Source organism: Sorex fumeus, unplaced genomic scaffold, assembly GCF_029834395.1.
Source record: "Sorex fumeus unplaced genomic scaffold, SorFum_2.1 ptg000063l, whole genome shotgun sequence".
Taxonomy (NCBI): domain Eukaryota; kingdom Metazoa; phylum Chordata; class Mammalia; order Eulipotyphla; family Soricidae; genus Sorex; species Sorex fumeus.
In genome coordinates, this window is record NW_026606120.1 from 52210337 (window position 1) to 52231374 (window position 21038).

The window sequence follows — 21038 nt, forward strand, 5'->3', positions numbered from 1 at the left end:
TGTCATTTACTCCCACCTCTCTGGAGAGAGCACTGTTTCTTTCCCTTCTGAGACCTGCTCTGGCCTATTCTATGTTTCCAGTTTGCCAGTGAAACAGCACTGTTCTCTCTCTCGCTCTCTCTCTCTCTCTCTCTCTCTCTCTCTGATACATCTCTGCCCCCAGTCTATATTTCCTGGACATGGCACCCCCCACCTCCCAAATATGAGGATATGAGGATCCACTTTTTTTAATTGAATCACTGTGAGATGGTTACAAACTTTCATGGTTACGTTTCAGTCATACAATGATCGAGCACCCATCCCTCCGCCAGTGCACATTTCCCACCACCAATGTTCCCAGGATCCCTCCTGCCATCCCCACCCCATCCCACCCATTGCCTCTGTGGCAGGTAGATTCCTTACTCTCTCTCTACTTTGGGGTGTTATGGTTTGCAATACAGATACCAAGAGGCCATCATGTTTGGTCCTTAATCTACTTTCAGCACGAATCTCCCATCCCGAGTGATTCCTCCAACCATCATTTACTTAGTGGTCCCTTCTCCATCCCAATACTGCTTTTTCCTCCAGCACATAAGTCAGGGTTCCAAACTGTGGAGCAATCCTTCTGGCCCTTATCTCTACCGAGGGCCCACCCTTTAAGAGCTGCATTGAAAAAACAGAGTCAAAGGCTCCAAGATCATGGACCTCTGAGTTTCTCAAACTATAACATAGTTTGAAAGCATGAAGGGAACTATGGGGAATGATTCCTGTGTATATTCTAGAAATTCCAATTTGGTTGATATGGTGAGGAGCCCAGAAATCTGTATTTCCAGGAGTTCCATGGGAGATGATAAAGGTTAGGCACCTATGTGCATTGATCTTGACCAGAGCAGGACAAGGCCTTGCCCTCAGTTCCCCAGCAAGAGCAGAGGTCCTCTGACTCTCACTACGGGATGGGTTACTTCCTGTGGGCAGACCCCTGGACTCACAGTTCCTGCATTGTGAATGTGACTGTGGAAGAGAATTAGTTCTTTCCTAGTCAGGTCCCTAAAGTGCCCAGCCCAGTCTTGGGAGAGAATAGAGCTGAGTCTTGTTGGTGTCTCTTGTTTTTCCACTTTAGGCCACACCTGCCCTTGCTCAGGGCTTGCTCCTGGCTCTCTGCTCAGGGATCATTCCTGGCAAGGCTCATGAGACCAGAGGGTGTGCTGGGGATGGAACTTGGGTCAGCCGCGTGAAAGCCAAGTGGTTTACCTCCTGTTCTGCCACTCTGGCTCCAGCAATTATTTAATTATTTGCTGAATGAAGTCAAGGAGTGAATTAGTGGATGCCATGTCTATGGCTCCTGTTCTTGGACCTGCTGTGAATCTGCCTGAGATCTGGCTGGAGACTGGGAGCCCCCAGTGTCACAGACTGCCTGGAGGTAGGGTTCTGTCTTAGGCCAAAGTCTTTGAGTCCTCCTTGGCTCAGCGACAGGTGGCGGTTGCCTACAAACCACAGCGACACGTCACCACAGCAACCACCACAATAACCACTTCATTTGGGTGCAAAAATCCAAGAGTCAAAGGAAAAGGTGGGGCCTTTCTTAAAAAAATTATGATGAATTTCAATATAGCCAGGGCAGAGCATTAAGTCAAGCCTGTGGTCCGACTGAGCTTGGGGGCACACAGGCTGCACAGCCCAGAAGTCAAGCCACAGTGATGGAGATCAGTGCCAGAGAGAAAAGTGGCCACATCCTTGCAGGCCAAGTGCCACCAAATGCCACTGAAGAATCCAGTGCCGAGGTGCTTCAGAGAGTATAATCTAGTCATATACTATGGAGGAGAGAGGAGAGAGAAGAGAGAAGAGAAGAGAGCAGAGAGAGAGAGAGAGAGAGAGAGAGAGAGAGAGAGAGAGAGAGAGAATAACATACATGCGTGGTGTTAGGCACTTAGCTAACTGGAACTGAGCTAAGCCCAGAGTGCTTAGCCTGAAAGCTAAAGCGGAAGCCAGAGGAGGCGTGGGGTGTACATAGCCAGTGCGACCCTGGAGCCTGCTTCTCCCGGCACTCTCTGGCGCTCAGGTGAGGGGAACCTGTGGAGTGTTTTCTGTGCGTGCAGACAGGATTTGGGAGCTCTAACTGAGGAGAGGGGAGTGAGGGGCAGAATGCATAATGGGACAGGGAAGGTACATCGCAATAAAAGAAGCTTAAATCTTTAATCTTTGCAAATTACAGGCAACACGCCGAGGAAATAAACAGTGGCGAGGAGCAGGGAGGCGAGCGTCCCCGAAAAGCCAGAGGAATTTTCTAGGCTAAGGCAGGGATGTGCAGATACCAACCAATCTGGATTGATGGAAACTGACTTCATAACAGTCGTGAGGAAACAGAGCCTGAGAGAAGGAGGGACGCAGGCTCAGGGCACGGCAGCTGCACGTGGGGGGAATATGCCTGTTCCCCATGCTTCTTGCACGCCTCTCCACTACACCCTGGGAGTTGCACCTGCACCCACAGTACAGATGGGTGGGCTTCCTGCTCTATGGGTCCTGTGAGGTGGGCAGGCAGAGGAGAGATGAGAGCCAGGCTGGAGTATTCAGTCTCCTAGTTCTCTTTGCTGGCTTCTGTGGCCAGCTGCCCCAGGAGGCCATGTTTCTGAGTTGAGAGCTGGGAGAAGCTTCTCAAATCCTGTTGCATGGTGCCCCCACTCTGACCTCTGTCCTCTCTGCCCTTGGGGTGGGAATGGCTATCTTTGTGTTGGTCCCAGGACACTGCCCCATCCTGTACTGCTTTCCCCAAGCCTTCCCTACAGATCCCTTGCCGTTTGTTGGATTACAAACAGTTTGGAGGTGGAACCATGGGGTTCCTGCTTAAATCCTGGAGGGTGGAGCTGCAGAGAGCATCTGCTCCCTCAGCTCTGGAGAGAACAGGAGGCCCATTTGCTGGAGGCCAGCCTTGGTGACAGTCCTCTCTTAGGTATGAGACCTCACTACAGGCTAGAGAGCTCAGCTTTGGGCGTTTGTGTTTTTTTATTGGGTGAGTGGGGCTCCCAAGTGGTTTCCAAGGGGCCACTAGGACCACCTGGAGTGATACTTGGCCAACTTGCTGGCATTTCAGTGCTAGGCCTTGAGGATATTGGTGCTCTCAGTTTTCTGCAAACTCTGCAGAATGGGTTGAACATATTAATGGCTCTTGTGTTCCTAGGGCTGTTGGATCTTTAGGGGAATCACCACATAAGAATCTACTGATGTGCCTTGATGCTGACTTAGTGTAAAATCCAGCCTGATCCTCTGCTGTCTTCATTCCTCTGTCCTCATGCTTATTCCTCCCCTAATACAGGCACTTCCTCTCCCCGTGCATTCAGTTGACCTCTCTCCAGCTCCTTTGGCCACTGCAGGACTTCAGGGACCCTTCCTCCCTCAGTGTCAGTGTCCCAATATTGGTCCCTACCTACCATTTCCACTCTTTCTCACACTCTTTCTCCACTAAGGTCCAACCTCCCCCTCCTTAGGACAGTTTATCTCTTTCTCTCTTTCTTTCTTTCTTTCTTTCTTTCTTTCTTTCTTTCTTTCTTTCTTCTTTCCTTCTCTCTTTCCTTCCTTCTTTCTCTTCCTTCCTTCTCTCTCTCTCTCTCTCTTTCTTTCTTTCTTTCTTTCTTTCTTTCCTTCTTTCTTCTATCTCTCTCTCCCCCCTTTTTTCTTTCTTGAGGTCATTGTTTTCTTTATGTTTCACCACTTGTTACCCGGCACACCAATAAGTACTTGGAAGTGAACAAAACTGCCCACCTGATATCTGAGATGCAGAGATTTCTACACATGTCTCCATCAGTGCCCCCCGACCCTGCTGGTTTAGTAGATGTGTCCAGAGGTGCTGAGCAGGTGAGGGGAGAATTGTCTGGCTCTCACAGTGAGTATGTGGCCAAGCTGGGTTATAATACATCAGCTATGGCTGGAGAGTCACAGAGAGTGGGCAGCCGTGAAGAGAACAGAGGGCAGCGCTCAGGAGAGCTGAGCACCACCAAGGAGGACCCATGAAGGGCCTCAGCTGGGCTTGTATTTTGCATGACTGTCCTTCGTCATCTAGAAGAGGCAGCAGACCCAGATGACGAGGCACTAAGGCATGGGTCTGGGCAAGGATGGAGAGGGAATCCAGTTTCAATCACAGTTTTAGCCTGTTTTCTCTCCTCTCTGACTTCATGGGAGAGCTACTGGGCCTGTCAGTGACAATGACAGGGACCAAAGTCCCCTGGCCCTGCCAGATGCTGTTGGGGTGGTCAAGTAGGGCCACCATCTTGGACTCTAGCGCTTTCAGTTCCACAGAGAACTCCTGGTCCCAAATCCAAGGAGGTGCAATGGAAGAGCAGCTGGGAAGTATGAAGCAAAGCCCGGGCTTTGTAGCAGTGGCTGCTGGGGTAAGCTCCAGCACCTCTCTCAGCATCACTTTCCTCTTTCCTGCTCTCGAGCAGGGTTCATCACTTAGGTTACTTTCAGCTCTAAAATTCTTTGAGCTGGAGCTCACACACAGGTCTCCCAAGCTCTTGTTACATCTCATTTCAATTTCCTGGGGAAAAAAAAAGACCTTTCTTATTTTTCTCTCCCCCAAGTAGAGCTTTTAAAAAATAGGCATGGCTCAGTACCCACATCAAGTCAGCAGAGGCTGATTTTTCTAAAGACAGCACAAAGAATCCATGAAGTGCTGCCTCGCTGAAATCGGGTGATGCGTGGCTGCACCCTGCCCCCCCACAGATCGGCCCCCTTCACAGCGAGCATCCGAGCAACAGCAGGCCGAGGAGGTGAGAAAATTGGGCTCCTGCTGGAGAGGGCAAGCTCACGCCTGATTGCTCACAGGTGACATTTTGAGGCTAGGAGAGCTGGAGGGAAAAAAATTGGCTCTGGGGCCCCATGCTGGATGGTCTGTAATTATGCCTAATGGTGGCAGCAGAATGGAACTGTATTCTCATTCACCCCAAGAGCCAGGAGAGATTATCGGGTGTCCCCCAAACTTGGGAGCAGGCTAGGAACCCCCGCTCCCCCGGCAGCATCTCACAGGACACTAGCAATTTCTTTTCTTTTTTTTTTCCCTAGTTGTCTAAGGAGAAACAATATAAAAATAATAAAACATATTTCCAGTACGAGCACGCACAAGAGTCAGGTAAAAGTAATCTTGAGGAATAGCTCCTTGGTATTCTTAATAATTAAGTTGCAAAACCCTAGACCAGCGTGATGATACTTAAATCCTCAAATCAAGTCAAGTGTGCTAATCATTTTTCTTTTACACTATAGTGTACACGGTGTACATTTAAAGTTAGCCTTGCCACGGTTTCCAGCATGATAATAGGAGGGCTACAGAACATCAGGAATGACCTTTAAGAAGAACTAGTTGTGCTATTCAACACTGAGTGGTGAGGCAGGACGATTATTAGCTTCTGCAATTTCTGATTAACCCCTAGAAAACAAAAAATGTCCTCCCAAGGTAAGTTACTTGACTTTTCATACCATAAAAAGCATTAGAAATAAGAAAGAAATCTTCTGGTCAAAACAAATAGGACAAGTGAAGATCTGAGAATCTTGGAGGTTGAAGGACACTAGCTCAACACCCCACCCCAAAAAACAGCACCCCCAAACAACAGTAGAGAAACCAAGGTATGCTAATGCCAGAAAGGTTCTGAAAATACCTAACAATGGCATTGACAAGCCTCTTAATTTGTGGCTTTTTCAGACGTTGTACTCATAGAAAGTGATAAGTAAAATGCCTTTTATCAGTGGCCATGGAAGAATCACTACCTCTCTTTTCTTACATTCCAATCTGCCTGCCATTCAACGTAGCCAAAAATAGTGCTATTCCCAGAAAGAAGGGGATGGTTGTTGTCAGGGAATAGCTCAAAGGACTGTTTTGAGAGAAGCAGCCGAGTCTGAGAGCGAAGAGCCCCCGTCACAAGCTCTCATTCTCCGGCTCTATTGCCTGGTCTGGGAAACTACAAATAAGACCCACGGGCACAACCAGTATTTCCAAGCCCTGTCTACACACAGCAGCAGAACCTGCTACCCTTTTGTTGAATTGCATCTCTTTTAAAAAAATATTTTTATAGGGGACAATTCCCGCTGTTCTTGGGCTTGAGGTGAAGATGATGGCCCATTCCTGGAGATGCTTAGCCTGGTGGGCTTGATGGTTCAGTGCTGGATTTGGGAGGTGATGCTCAGGGCTCACCGGGGACATACTTGGGTAGCACTTGTCGGGGGTGGGGAGGGAGTCATGTTGGTGCCAGAGTGCAAGCTCTGGAGCAATTCTCATGCTAGGTGTGTGCTGTACCATTTGGGCGTTATCTCCCTGGGCCACTGTTTCAATTTTTAAGGAATATTAGCTCTCAGTGGAAAGAAACAAGACTCAAATCAGAAGATAAGGAGGCAAGTGCAGCCATGAGATGGTGGGGAAAGTCACTTAGCATCTCAAATACTTGCTTTCTATATCTGCGCAATGGGTTAAGGTGTGACATGAGCAGCATGGCACTGGGTGGGCATCAGAGGAGGGTACGAGGGTTAGAGGACAGACTGGAAGTGAAGTTCCTATTCCAGCAAGTCCTGTGCCCTTGCAGGGAAGGACACAGTTCCCGTGAGGTCTTGTTTGTGCAACAGAGAAGAGCAACTACACACAGCACATTCATGTTGAAGCGAATATTTACAAAACATACTTCAGTGAAGGCACCGCAGAGTTGGGTCTGAGCTCATTACAAAAAGATATATTCCAAGGATTCTTTAAATAATGAGTTTCCCCGGTGCATTCAGGCTCAGAGATTATAAATTACTTGCTAAGAAGGCTGATGAGTCTGGGTGGGCGACTGGTGCGCAGGAGGCCCCACACTTGAAAAGCCACCGAGAAGTGCCATGGCTCTGAAATTACAGGGGAAGTTGGTGGGTGATTAAGATTCTATTTATAAAGATTCTGTTTACCCACACTGGTGGCGGAAGTTAGGTACAACCAGCTTGCTGAACAGAACATGCAGATAGATGTGATTATAGAATCCAAAATCACTCAAGGCATTATTGAATCCATAGCAACTTTTTGATATTGACTGTTCTCTCAATCAATGAGTATAAAATCTTGAGAGCTCTCAGAGGTGTTTGGCCTCCTCATGCTTGGGAAGGGTGAGGGGACTGCTGGGTCAGAGCTTCTGATCTTAGACTGGGAAGAGGGGGCAGGAAATCCTGTTCACAATGCAGATTCCAGGCCAGGGCTGAGCCTGTGCAAAGCGAACAAGCCCCAGGGACGTGATGATGCTGCATCTTCTGGTCCTTTGGGTAGTAGGATCCACATGCTTTTTTCTTTTTTTCTTTTTTGGGTCACACCTGGTGATGCACAGGCATTACTCATGGTTCTGCACTCAGAAACTACTCCTGGTGGTGCTCAGGGGACCATATGGGATGCTGAGAATTGAACCTGGGTCGGCCCATGTGCAAGGCAAATCGCTACCCATTGTACTATCGCTCCAGACCCTGGACTCACATGCTCTTTTGGAGTTTACACAGACTGTGGTGATGGAGGCTCAGCCTACTATTCAGTCTTATGTCTGGTCCAGCTACCCTGAAAGGCCTGATTCCCCTCCTTCTGCTTGGGGGTCCATCTTTTATGGCCCTGTGTCCCCTCTAGCTCCTCATACTCTCCAACAAATTAACAAGCAGGCTTGAGACTGAGCTCCCAGAAAACCACCCCTGAGATGCCCTTCTCCTGCCTTCCAGAAATGACAAAGCCCCTCCTTGTACTCCCCCTATATCTTTTGGCTTAGCATTTGAGGACATTTAATTGTTCACTTACCACCCCCTGACCAAACTGTACATGCCTACACTCCTCAGTCACTCACCATGAACCTCTGTCCGATGGATCAATGCATTTCCATCGACTGCACTAAGAAGCTTTTGAGGGCTCCTCTAGCTCGCGAATTCTCCAAACCAGGCCTGGGATCTCTGCTCTGCACCTCTTAGTGCCGCACACACTGCAGACGAAGGGCTCCCATGCACTGACCAGAATGTGTTCTGCAGGAGGCCGGTGCTATTCATTTTCTAGAGATTCCTCTTGGCCGTTCGCTGGCTGGGAGTTATAAGCAGAGCAAAGATCCTTTCCATATAGCATGTGCACTAGGCAGGTCTTCTCAGAATGACTGAAGTCAAAATGTGTCTGCACCTCCCTCTGATGATGCTTCTGGTTAAGGACATCATTCTCCAGCTTCCCTGGCCCCTGGGGAGAAAGGCTCACACAAAGGCTCCCTCTCACAGTGGGTTTAGTATTCTAGCTGCATTCTGGCCTCCTGTGTGTTTCTGGGGTTCAGATCTCTGAATTCAGGTCCGAGATTGCTGCTCTCCTGGGCGGGTATGGAGGATGTGTGTGTGTGTCTGTGTGTGTGTGGTGTTGTGGTGGTGGTGGTGGGATGCGGGGGAGGACGGTCTCCTGAAGGCACCTCGACAATGTGTTTTTGTGGGAGCAGAGATGTTGGAGAAACCGTCGCAATCTCATCCATCACTCTTGCCTTGTCCCATTTATAATGGGGGATAAGAGATGAGTTTCCCTGGATAGCTGCTTGGGCCTTCCAGCTACACGGAAAATTTATGATTATTCTTAATTTAATATACATTTTTTATCAAAGCAATATATGTACATAATTTAAAAAGCCAAATGGTACTGCCAGGCTTATAATAAAAAAAACAGCATTTTCCTGCTCTACCTCATCCAAGATCGTGAGCCCCATTCTCAGAGCTACTACCCTTAGCTCTTGTCTTCCCCCCACACCCGGGTATTTACTTTCATATTCCCAAAGACACCACCTGCTTGATGGTGATTTCTGGGTTATGAGAAACACTAGACATTACTGCACTCCTGCCATGGAAGATGAGGACGCGGCAGTCTTATAGGAAGGCCTGCCATATTTGTTCTCCTTCCATCTGCCAATCTAGAATCTTTTGGTATTTTGGTTAAATTGGTATCCAGTTTTTATGTAATTATGACAATCTAAATATTGTCCAACTACATAGCATATGGCTTTATTTACTTTTGGTTTGGATTTTGGACCTCACCCAGTGATGCTTGGGGTCTACTCTCAGAATGGTGGTTGAGGGGCTTTCCTGTGGTGCACAGGGGACTATGCACTGTCAGGATAGAACCTCAACCTCCTGAATACGAATCATGTGCTCCAGCTCTTTGAGTCATTTTCCTGGCCCCAAGTATATGTTTTAGATCTTGCTTGTCAAGCTATTCTGTCTTTCCTTTATTATTATTTTGTTGTTTCTGGTTTGCTTTGTGATCACAGAAATGGCAAAGAAGTCAAACTCACAGAAGGAGAGATGAGAGAAGTAGCTCCCAGGGATCAAGGCAGAAGAAGTAAGAAGAGGTTGGCACAAGGGCAGAGGCTTTCAGTTAGAAGATGAACCAGGTCAGAAGATCTAAGGTATAATGTAGTAGCTGGTTGAGAATACGGTTTGGGAGGATCAAAATTTCCAGGCTGTAAAATGTATGTTCTCATGGGGATAGAGAATGCATTTGAATCTGAATCCTATCTTCATTCTTCACTTGTCATTGCTGGGAAAAGACTTCTCTTGAGGATGAGTATGTGAGTGAAGGAAGAGGTGGACTGGAGGAGGCATAGGGATAGTGATGGAGAATCTTGGGGACTTTTGTGGTGGTGGGGTTCAGTGACTTTGTGCATCAATCCTGTAAACATCAATATTACATCAACATGTGACCATGTTACCTAAACTATGGTTTGAGAGAGATGGGTACGAGAGAGAGAGAGAGAGGCCGAGAGAGAGAGAGAGAGAGAGAGAGAGAGAGAGACCGAGAGAGAGACAGAGAGAGACAGAGAGACAGAGAGACACCGAGAGAGACAGAGACAGCGACAAATATAGAGAGACAGAGAAAGACACATACACACATATACACATAGAGAGAGAGAGAGAAGAGAGAGAGAGAGAGAGAGAGAGAGAGAGAGAGAGAGAGAGAGAGAGAGAGAGAGAGAGAGAGCCCGGCTCCATTCCCCATCTGAATGCCTTGCACTATCTTTTGGCTTCAACAGCTTCCATTGCTTTGAGGTCTCCCAGGCCTCTTTTGATTTCAGAGCCTTGGCAAGTGACTTGTCTTCTTTCTAGAAACCATAACAACTTTCTCTTCATCTGTCAGTTTGAATTTCCCATGACTGTGTCTTGGGCGGTATGTTTTGCTGCTCATGGTAGACAGGATGCGGCATCTCCATATAGAAAACCACGTGCCTCAGTAGACTTTTTCTTAGACTACTTCTCTGGTAATGCCTGCCACCCCCCACCCCTGCCACCCCCACCCTAATGCCATTTCCATCCTCTTGGTGTTGTTACTAGAATTCCTACAATTCCTACTAGTACTTCTGGCTTCACTTGGGCTTCCTGGCTTCACTTCTTCAGCTTCGTAGTTTTTCCTCTCCTATTTTGTCTTTTTCTCTTTTGTTTTACTTTTCAAGAGATTTCCTCATTTCTATATACTCTCTGGATTTACAAAATGTTTGCAATCATATTTTTTTAAATGTCTAGGAGTTTCCTTCCCTTCCATGAATGTTCCTTTTTAAATAGCACCCTATGCTTGTGTTTATGAATGCGACATCATTTCTTACCTCTTAAGAATTTTAATTAAAGTGGTTTGATGTTTCCATCTGCTCCCTGAATTTTTTAATTTATCAGACACTTTCAGAGTGCCTAATATTATTCAGGGCACTTCTCTAACTCATTTCAATCTTATAGGGTGGATAATACTATTTCTCCCATTTTAGAGTCCTGAAAAGGAAGCTCAGAGATGTTAGATCACTTGCCTAGGGTCACACAGCTGAAAGTCCAACTCATGCTCTGGCTCTGTATTGTGTCCTTAACAATTATCTCTACTTCCTCAAAGTCCCTTTTTCTGTCTGGTGCTGGTTTCTTTCTTGCTCATGGCTTCCCTCAGGAGTCAGGCATTTGGGCTGTTGACTCAGAGCTGAGAGTACTTGCTTGTAGGCTGCACAGCTCTTCCTGTACACCCAGAGGCTAAGGGGCAGCAGTGGAGGATGCTCCAATGAGGCCACGGTGCTTGTTATTCTCCATGGCTCTTTCCTATTGAGCCAGTGTCTCCAAGAAGGGACTTCCCCAAACTTCTGTTTGGGTGTAGATGAAGCTGATGGGTTTTCTTGGAAACCACACAGGAAGCAGAATTTCACCTAATGTCTTTGCTTCCTGAAGCACCTTATTCACACCCTCAGCATGGCCTGTTTTCCCCTATACCTAATCTCTTAAGGGGTAAGCTGCTTCAATCTTACTTGCTGCTGGGCTGAGGAAAGAGATCTGTCTGGTGCTCTGGGGCCACGGGGTCGGGTTGGGGACTGCCTGGGAGGGTTCAGTAACTCCTTTGATAGGCTGTTAATTAGCCACCCAAGTTTAGTTCCTCCTCTCATCTCTGAATCACTATTTGCCAATTTCTAATTGCCCCCCCCCTCCGCCCACACAGGGGCTCTATGATGAAGATTGATTGGCAATACTTGGTTTCCCGCTGTGTACCCTTGTCTTTCTGTCTGTCTGCTCTGCCAAGTTGGTTTCCTCTCGTCCATCTCTTCCATTTTCCAAACTTTGCTGATACCTACTATTGTCTTCCTTCCCATCTCCTATCCTGTGCTTCATACAGATAGACAGGCTCACTCACCCCTTTGCCATCAAGAGAGAGTTGGGGTTTGGGGAGCATGAATGCTCTTACTGAGTCTGTCTTCTTGAACTGGTGTGTAGGTTGTCAACCTTTGGAGGCTCTGCAGCTCAGCAGGAGGGCCTTGAGCTTCTTTAAGCATCCCAGGAGTAGATGGAGAGACAAGCTGAGAGCTGTTCTGGGGGAGGTTTGCTGTAATAGAACCAACTCTGTTTGTTCCCCAGAATAGCAGCCTCCCATCTAGTGGTACCCCACTGGGTTCCCTGGTGCCTGAGGGCCCCCTCAGCACTGACCCAGGCTTGTTCATGGGAAGCCCCGGACTTGGTATTGGGAATAAAGAGAAAAGCGGAGATCTCCATCTCCAGTGGAACCAGAGCCATGGCACCTTTATCTGTTTTATATGTTGGGGGGTGGAGGTGTTCTGCTACATCTTTTGTTCAGTAAAAGGATTCTGCTGCTGCTTTAAAAAAAAAAAACCGCTGAAAAAGGAAAATTGCAGCAGACCTATCATTACATGCCGCTCTCTCTCCATTGATGTCACCTGAATCTTATTTTCCTGAGCTATTTTCATGGCAGACTTTTACAATCACATTTTGAACATTACGGGAATGCAGCAGAAGGCGTGTCAGAGGGTTTTAAAGCTTGGTGTCACTGCTTAAAGGTGTTGGGAAGCTTACTCAACCTCTCAGGCCCAGTCCTTTGTAATACGCAGCTGCCAGGGCCACTCGGAGGATTCACGGCACAGACTGTTCCCAGCACATAGCAGCTACTCAGTCATGTTTGTTTCTCACTCTCCCTGGCCTGCCCACGTGCACAGCGACAGCATTTCCCCGCTCCTTGACTCCCCAAGAAATAAATCAACACACTCAGATTACCCTGTCATGTATCAGTGAACCAGACCAGACAACACCCTTGAATTCTTGGGGTGCTTCTGTCCAAGGCAGGAGATAGACTGTAAATCACAGAGTAGACAAGGCAGAAAAACAAGGACCAAGAGGACTGGTCCCATGGTTGAAAACTTGCCATAAGTTGGGAGAGGACAGTTAGGACAGAGAGGAACCACGGTGACAATGATAGTTGGAAATGATCATTTTGGACAAAAACTGAGTGCTGTCCCAAAAGGAGAGAGAGAACAAAAGGGAATGCTCTGCCTCAGAGGCAGGGTGGGGTTGGGGAGGGGATGGGAGGTGGGAGGGATACTGGGATCAGTGGTGTTGGAGAATGGGCACTGGTAAAGGGATGGGTACTCGATCACTGTATAACTGAAACCCAAGCACAAAAATTTCTAAGTCTACAACTGTACCTCATGGTGTTTCACTAATAAAAATTTAAAAAAAAAACTGAGTGCTGAGAGGAGGTAAAGGAATATACATGCCTTTCAGTACCTGTATTGCAAATCATAATGCCCAAAAGGAGGAAGGGAGCAAGAGAGAGATAGAGGGACAGAGAGAGAGGAGGGAAGGAGGGAGAGAGACAGACAGACAGAGACAGAGAGGAAAAGAGAAAGAGGGAGAGAAAGAGAGAAGAGAGAGAGAGAGAGAAAGAGAGAGAGAGAGAAAGAGAGAGAGAGAGATAAAGAGGAAAAATGCCTGCCATAGAGGCAGGCTAGTAGGGGTTAGTGTTAGTGGCAGGAGAAAAACTAGGGACACTGATGGTGGGAACTGTGCACTGGTGAAGGAATGGGTGTTGGAACACTGTATGACTGAACCCCAATCATGAACAATTTTGTAACCGTGTGTCTCACAGTGGGATTGGAACAATAGCACAGTGGTAAGGCGCTTGCCTTGCACATGGCCTGCCAGACTGGCCTGAGTTCAATTCCTCTGCCCCTCTTGGAGAGCCCGGCAAGCTACTGAGAGTATCTCGCCCACATGGCAGAGCCTGGCAAGCTACCTGTGACCTATTCGATAGGCCAAACACAGTAACAACAATGATGGAGACGTTACTGGGCCCTCCTGAGCAAATTGATGAATAATGGGAGAACAGTGCTACAGTGCTACAGTATCTCACAGTGATTTTTTTTTAAGTTATACTGTAGACTCTAGGTGACACATGTGGAGCAAAGGGACCTGCAGTGTGGATAACAAGGGACCATGAAAAGGGTGGGGAGATCATTTCAGGCACTGCAGGCAGGGCGGGCCTCCCAGAGCAACTGTGACCCCCCAGCAAAGACTGGACACAAGCAAGGCAGCCACACCAGGCCGAGGGGGCTCTCGGGCCAGGGGTGTTTGGATGGTTCAAGGAGCAGTGAGAAAGCCAGGTAGCTAGAGACCATGAACAAGGAGGCTAAAGGAAGAAGTGGACGTGGCTGGGGAGACCTGAAGGGGCCTGTTACTGGCTCTTATTAGAGCTCAGACTCTCAAAATAATTAGACTCAAAGTCCTAATAGCCACTTCCTTTTTAATACTAGAGGACATCAAGGCAATTTGTGTTGATGACAACATGTGTTTGGCATGGGGGTGAATGAGCCCCAGAGGCAGGAGAGAGGGGAAGGGTCCTACTCATGGTCTTTCTCTCTTCACAGCCCATTCGCTTGGAAGTACAGAGGACTGTAGCAATTCCTACACACCCGTTCCCCTTCTCCCAGAAGGAACCCACCCCCGGCCCTCATCCCAACCCCACTTCCCCCTACCTGACCCTTCAAGGGACTCCCTCCAGATGGACACCCTGCTCTGGTTGGTCACACTTCGGTCCCCCTCTAGTGTTCTCAGGGTGCCCAGGCCTTTTGCCACAAACTCACCCAGTCCTGAGGAGGCCTGGGGGCAGCCACCTGAGTGAGCTGGGCCTTTGACTTTTTTTTTTTTTTAAATTCCCTACTCAGGAGATTAAATGGAGACTCTAAACAGCCTCTCACTGGTGGAAGGATGTGTCAGATACGAAGCTAGTGGGAGCCATGTGTGAAAAAACATCCGTGTGTGGAAGCAGCCTGTCTCCCGGGAGCAGGATGAAAGCGCCGGGGGGAGAGAGAGGCGCAGCCTCGAGGGGAGAGAGGGGAGTCGGAGGTGCAGGCGCTGGCTTCCCGGCTTTCGCCTCGGAGGCTCCGAAGCCGCAGCCTCGCCTTCCCGCCGCGCTGCGGTGGAAGCTGGCCTTGGATCCAAGCCGCTGTACCGTCCCTTTCAAGTCTGAGCGTGTTTGAATCCGGTTTCTCTCCTGTGCACCCCGGATAACCTGCTGCTGGGGCCTTTCATCTTTGAAGTTGACTCTGAGGCACCGACATGGAATTTCATTTTTTTTTTTAAACAACTCCCACCTGCCTTTGATTCAATTTCTTTTAGAAAACAGTGGCCATGAAACCTGCACTTCTACGGGCGAAGGGTGGCTCCTCTGGTCCTTGTCTCTCTTGCAGGCTCCTCCCTGAAAAGGGAGGTTTCCACGGTCACGGGCAAGACTGTGGAACAGGATGTGGGAGTCCAGCCTTAGAGATTCCCTACGTGGCCCCTGAGAGGGCTCCTGCTTCTCTTTGGCCTCACCAGGTTCTCCTCTCCTCCCCGCCCCCCCCCCCCCCACCATCCCTTTGGTTCCTGAAAGTATGACCCCCAACTCCTGAGATTCTGCAGGGCTCATTTTGGCCTGTACTGTCTGGATCCAGAGAAGCCCAAGTTGCCTCCTTGAAATGAGTGTATCTCCATGGTGCCCTGCTCAGGGATTATGTGACCCAAGGGCACTCTGGTTTGAAACAGTTTCAGCTCTGAGCGAAAGATGCCTTTTTTTTTTTTCCCCTTTAAATTTTTTGGGACATATCCAGCAGTGCTTAGTGGTTTCCTTCTGGCTCTGTGCTCAGGGAGAGCTTCAGGTGTAGCCCAGGGGGACCATGTGGGTTGCTGGGGATTGAACCCAGGTCTACAGGTCTGCTACATGCAAGGAAAGTGCCTTACCCACTGTACTATCTCTCTGGCCTCTTCCTCCCTAAGCTTCTTTTCCATGCAATCTGCTTCTCCAACCCTCCAATCTCAGAGAAAACTGCACCAATAAAAAGCACTCGTTTATGCCTCTATCCTGGGGTAGCGCAAGTTCTGGGAAGGAGCAAGACTATTCTCTGGTGGATTCTGTGTGCCAGTGTGATTTCCCAATGAGATGAGAGGCTCCTCAAAGGCAGAGTGTTTGCCCTGGGCCATCCCTGACAATGCCCTGCATGGAGGTAGGCACATGGCAGGCCCTTCCATGCAACTGTGCCCAGTCCTGACTTGACACCATTCTGGCCCATGAGGCTGACTGAGGGATCAGCGGCCAGTACAGATTAGGCCTGGCCTTGGATTCACTGTGTGGTTCCTAATACCTCACAGCCTCCTACTTCCTATAGGCACCAAGAAGTTTGGCTGGAAGAGGTGATGGAGAGACTCCTTCCTGTCCTAACCATCAGAGGCTGTAGATCCTGGGTCCTCCTTCCTCATTCCTGCTAGAATCACCTCTCCTCCTACTTCTCCTCTTGTCTCCCTCCCCAGGCTCCGCTCTGAACACCTGGTCTCTTTTGCATCCACATTCCAACACTTGAGCTCTACTTCCTGTTCATACCCTGTGAGAGTGCTGAGACCACCGTCACTTCCAGGTTTAGGGCGGGCGGCACTGTTCTCCACTTCCAGCGCCACACTGCCTTCTCCATCTCACCTTCCCAGGAGGACCTGCCTGTGCTCTCCAGGGCCTTCTCAAGACTCCACTCGAAGGTCCTTTGCACCTTGATGCTTTCCCCAAGCCTGCCCTCTCCTGGGTGGACGCTATGTGCCTTCACAGGCATGCACAGTCCTGCCCCACAGGGCTGGATTACCCATCTCCTCCAGAGGCTCCCATCAAGCACATGGTGTGGATCACCTTAATGTCCCCGCTTTGGTGTTAAGCCTGCGACGGTACACATGGCTGGTGAACAGCTTGCAGAATGGACCAATGAATGAATGAATGAATGCAATGCAATGAGCTGTGGGGCCCATGCTCCCAGGCACAGTGCCAGATCCCTGCCCCCCACACCTTTGTCTTTGTCATAGGTCCAGCTTCCCCCAGTCGGAGGGAGTCTGCTTTCCTGTCCTGGGTTCCTTGTTTGACTGGGACCTTGAGGATGGCAAGAGGAAAAAGGGATGCTGGGTTCTTTCTTCATCTCCCCAAATCCAGCCTCCTCAAGGAGGTCCAACCATCCTTGTTCATTCAAACTTTCCTCCACGTCTCCTCCCCAACCCTGCCTTTTGCCTGTCAACCCCAACCCTTTTGCCTGTCATCCTCGATGATCTCCTCAGCTGCCCACCTCCCACCTGGAGAAACAGCATCCCTGTCCATGCCTGTGACATTCTTCCACTTCCGGGCAGGTCACCAACCCCTACCTCGGACATTTCCAAGCCTCGCCCCCAAGCCCCGCCCACCCCGAACAGGCCCCGCCCACCCAGCCCCCGCCCCGCCCACCCAGCCCCCGCCCCGCCCACTGCCCTGCTCACCTGTCTCTCCCCAGATGGGCAGGTACTCGTCTTGCTGAATGTCCAGCATAATCTCCAACCCGTTGCCTGTGCCCCCCTTGACTGTGGTGAGCAGAGGTCTGCCATCCTCGCCTGAGTTAAACATGTAACACTTCCCGTATTTTGTAAACACCTGAAGGAAAGAAGAGAGAGGCACGTGGTGACTTTAGACTCCAGGGAAGACCCCAGAGACCTAACAGCAGAACAGAGTCCCGAAGCCCACCACAACCACCAGCCCACCTTGGACACGGATGAGCCTGTGCACAGCCGGCGGCCTCATATTTGCCAAATAGGCTTCTGGCAGTGAGGGGCAGGTCCTGAGCCCCTAGGGGGCTGGGTGCCTGGGCTGTGGGCTAACTTCCCTCAACTCTCCCCCAGGCAGTTCCATCCATCACCAGGTGGGACCCCTTATTTGTGCACTTCTATTCCAGAGACACCTTCCTTCTCCCTGATAAGCCTGGCCTTGGGGGTCTCCCACTGACGATGCCCGAAGCTCAGTGTACCCCAGGGGGAGCAGCTTTCTCTTCACTTTCCTGCCTGGGGATGGCTTCACTGCCTGCCGAGGAGCAGCCAGACTGCAGAGTGACTGTCCGCTCCCGTCCCCTCTTCTTCCAAACCCCCATGAAGCAGCCAGGCCTCTCAGCACTGCCCTCACATCTCATCTGCATCTGATGCTCTCTCGCCTGCCCTGCAGTAATTTAGACTAGCCCTTGCTTGTGGAGTGGGGGCTGGTGGTGGCTGCTGCTGCTTCCCAGCAGGCCTCCCTAGACCACCCCCTCCACCAGCCTGCAGCACTCCCTGCTTCCGAAACACAGAACCCCCCTCCCCCATCTTGCCAGTACCACAAGGCTCCCAACCTTGCAGGTGGGAGACCTGCCCCAGCCCCCTACATTTCTCAATACCCCAGGCTGACTCCACTCTCTCACTTCCTGTCCACAGGAAGTCCCAGGACTTGTGGACCACATCTGCACATGCGTGGAGGGGTCTGTCCCTCAGGTCAGCACAGTGCCCAGGACAGAGGAGGGAGTGCTTCAGACACAGAATACAAGAATGAGTGAGTGTGAAGTGAGTGATTAAAGCACGACCAAACAACTTTTCAGCGCCTTCATGTGTACCCTGCTGGGTCACACACTGGTGACTTCTATTAACTGCTCTGCCCTCATTCCATGATTCTAGGCAACCCTTTGCACTCCACCTAGACAAGCTCAATTCCTGACCACATTCTCCACAACCGGATTGATGCACTTCCTCCTCCTCCAGAAGCCTTCCTGAGCTTCTGGATCAAGTAGGGAAACCCTCCCCGCCCCCCCCCCCCCCTCAACACACACTATCTTTACCCTCCTCCACAGCATCTCTCGCACAAGCATTGAAGAGCTGGACCTGCAATTTCTCCTGGCCTTGATTTTGCCTTTTCACTCTGGAATCCCCATCCTATTGTCTGACCCATGAGTGGTGCTCTGCCCACTTTGGTCTCATGTGGAGGCATCTTCAAAGATGTGGTCCTTCAGGGTAGAAAAAGCCCAGAGCCAGGAATGCCGGGATCTTGTTCAAGTTTGATATGGCCACTTAAGTAGCTGCAATTTTGGGTGAATGCAGGTAAACCTTCCAGGTCTTAACTTCTCCATCTCTAAATTAAAAGATCGAGTCTGGCCTTGGCTTAATCAGAAGGTAATTGAAAGGACTGATGGAGGTAATTCACATGCCAGAGAACTAGAAAAGCCAGAGACTAAAGCTAAAAACATGTGACTACATAACAGCTTTGGAATCCCGAGCTGAAGCTGAACCATACCTGACACAGTTGGCTGGAAGGGCCAACGGGATGGAGTACTGACCTCTGCTGCTTGGGCCAAGGCCACCGCCCTAAACTGTGTTCCTTGGAGCCAGGTGCTCCTCAGGGAGGATGCTGGGGGGTCCTGGTGCAAGGTGGGTGAGATGGAGTGGGAGGGGGTGAGTGAGGAGGCAATCTTTCTCACACAGATCTTGGTGGCTGGCTAGAAGGCAAGGATCCAGGCCCCTGCTCCATGCCTTGCACCATGCTGGACGCTCAACCATGTCATCTCACTGAATCTATGCAAGTGTGATGAGGAAGGGCCTGGCTGCTCTCATGGTGACTAAGCTAAGTGACTTGCCTAAGGTCACACAGCTGTGAAGGAGAGAAGCAAGGGTTAACTCCCCGTGTCTGATTCTGTAACACTCGCTCTTGAGTGCTCAGAGTGCTGCCATGGGTCTTTATCATGGAGATGTTTCTGAGCCCCTCTCTGCTTTGCTCTTTCAGACAGACAACCAATAATTATATGCACATGCAACTGCTGAGTTCAGGGGTTGGGGAATCACTGGAAGTACAGGTCCTACTGCCTGCCTTCGGGGTCTGTCCAGCAAAATATGATGGTCCACACTTTTTTCTCCCCTCCAGAGAGCAGCTCTGCCAACCTGGCCAGCGATGTAATTTCAGGTGAGCAGAGCCCGACGCTTCCGCCCCGCCCCCCTCCCCCCCCCCCCCCCGTGGCTGCTGGAACATGGTATCTTGGGGGCACTGAGCTCCATCTATCTACTGCATAGAGCCAGTGGACCTGGTTCTGAGATTGTTCCCAGGCTCTAGGGGAGCACTGGAAGGGACAGATAAGAGCACTGGATACATCATAGGCATCCCTATGGTAGAGGGCCTCTGCAGACTTCCAGAGACTCTGACCCGGCTTCTCTTTGTTAAACCCACTAAAGACCACCTGTCTCCCGGCTAGAATATCAATTCACTGACGTAGATGAAGAGATTGGTCAGAAGTTTATGCCTTGCAGTGTAGTGCCAGGTTACTGCAAATACCGACCTCTCCATCCCTTCTGGGACTGGAGAATCAGAATACTAGGGAGCTTTGGGGTCTCCTCCTTGGGCTCTCCCCAAGCCTGGCCCCTGCAGCTCTGAGGCAGAGCACAAGGCAAGCGAACTGATAGGTAAGGACATGCCCCCCTAGAGAGAGGAAGGACTTGCCGAGGTGGTGCAGCAACCAATCAACCCAGCAACTGCTGGGGCTCCCCTTAGTGTGAGAGGAGAGAAGTGGTGAGGGTGGCAGCCTTCAGTGAGTCACTCACTGAGGCTGCATCCCTGTAAGCTTCATGCACTGAGATCTGTCCAGAATAGGGAGGGGGCAGGCAGGCAGGTGAAGACCAGTGCCCCCATCCTCATCGGTCGTCACCAACCTGCCGCCGTCATCTCCCAGAGCAGATGGGGCAGCCACAGGTACCCTTCATGACAATCCCATCTTCCCAACCCTACATAGGTGCTGGGAAGAGCCCACTGGGCAGAGTGTGGTCAGAAGTGATGCTGATCCGAGGGGAGGGGTGAGGAGCTGAGGGGTGGTCTTCACTGTGTGTTTTATGGAGCCAGAATGCAGCCTGCGCAGCCTCTTCTGGGGCTTCTGGTGACACTGAGGGGAAGTCCCTCACCTTCTTCCCAGCCTCCCCTTCTCCATCTCTCTCATGCTTCTAGCCTACACGTAGCCAAGCTCTTCACTCCAGGCTCCTTCCACAGGCCCTTTTTTGGGCCTCGACTCCCCACACCCTCAGACTTCCAATTTGAGATCAGCCTTTGCCTACATTGAACCGCCCAGAAGCTTCACGTGCTCCCTGCACTGCCCCCAAACATTGTTGAGCTGTATTTTATTCTTGTTTTTCATTTAGGTACTGTGATTTCCAAATCTGCTGATAAGAGCGTCTCATGGAGACAGTGTTCTAACTCCATTCTGACCACCAGCATCCACATCCCCCCACAACCCCCAACCTGTCACCTGAGCAGACACGTTTTGAAGTTGATTGTTGTTTGGGTCCCCTGCTTCCAGCAGAGCTGGATCTAGTTTAGACACATATAGCTACTTCACCTCTACGCGCCCCCCCCCCCCCAGGTGACTCCCTGACCCCTGACCTCATCCCTCTGTCATCTCTAAACCACCTCTTCTTCTCTCCCTCCATTTTTCTTTCTGTAATCT

At 50.1% G+C, this 21038-nt stretch overlaps 1 protein-coding gene across 1 annotated transcript in view; it reads right to left on the minus strand.

Annotated features, from left to right (window-relative positions):
- ASIC2 (acid sensing ion channel subunit 2) overlaps positions 1-21038 on the minus strand; it is a 262031-nt gene that overhangs the window by 71528 nt on the left and 169465 nt on the right. The window contains exon 2 of the mRNA XM_056127053.1: positions 17044-17194. Coding sequence (XP_055983028.1) covers positions 17044-17194 — 151 coding nt within the window. The remainder of the gene's footprint in view (positions 1-17043; positions 17195-21038) is intronic.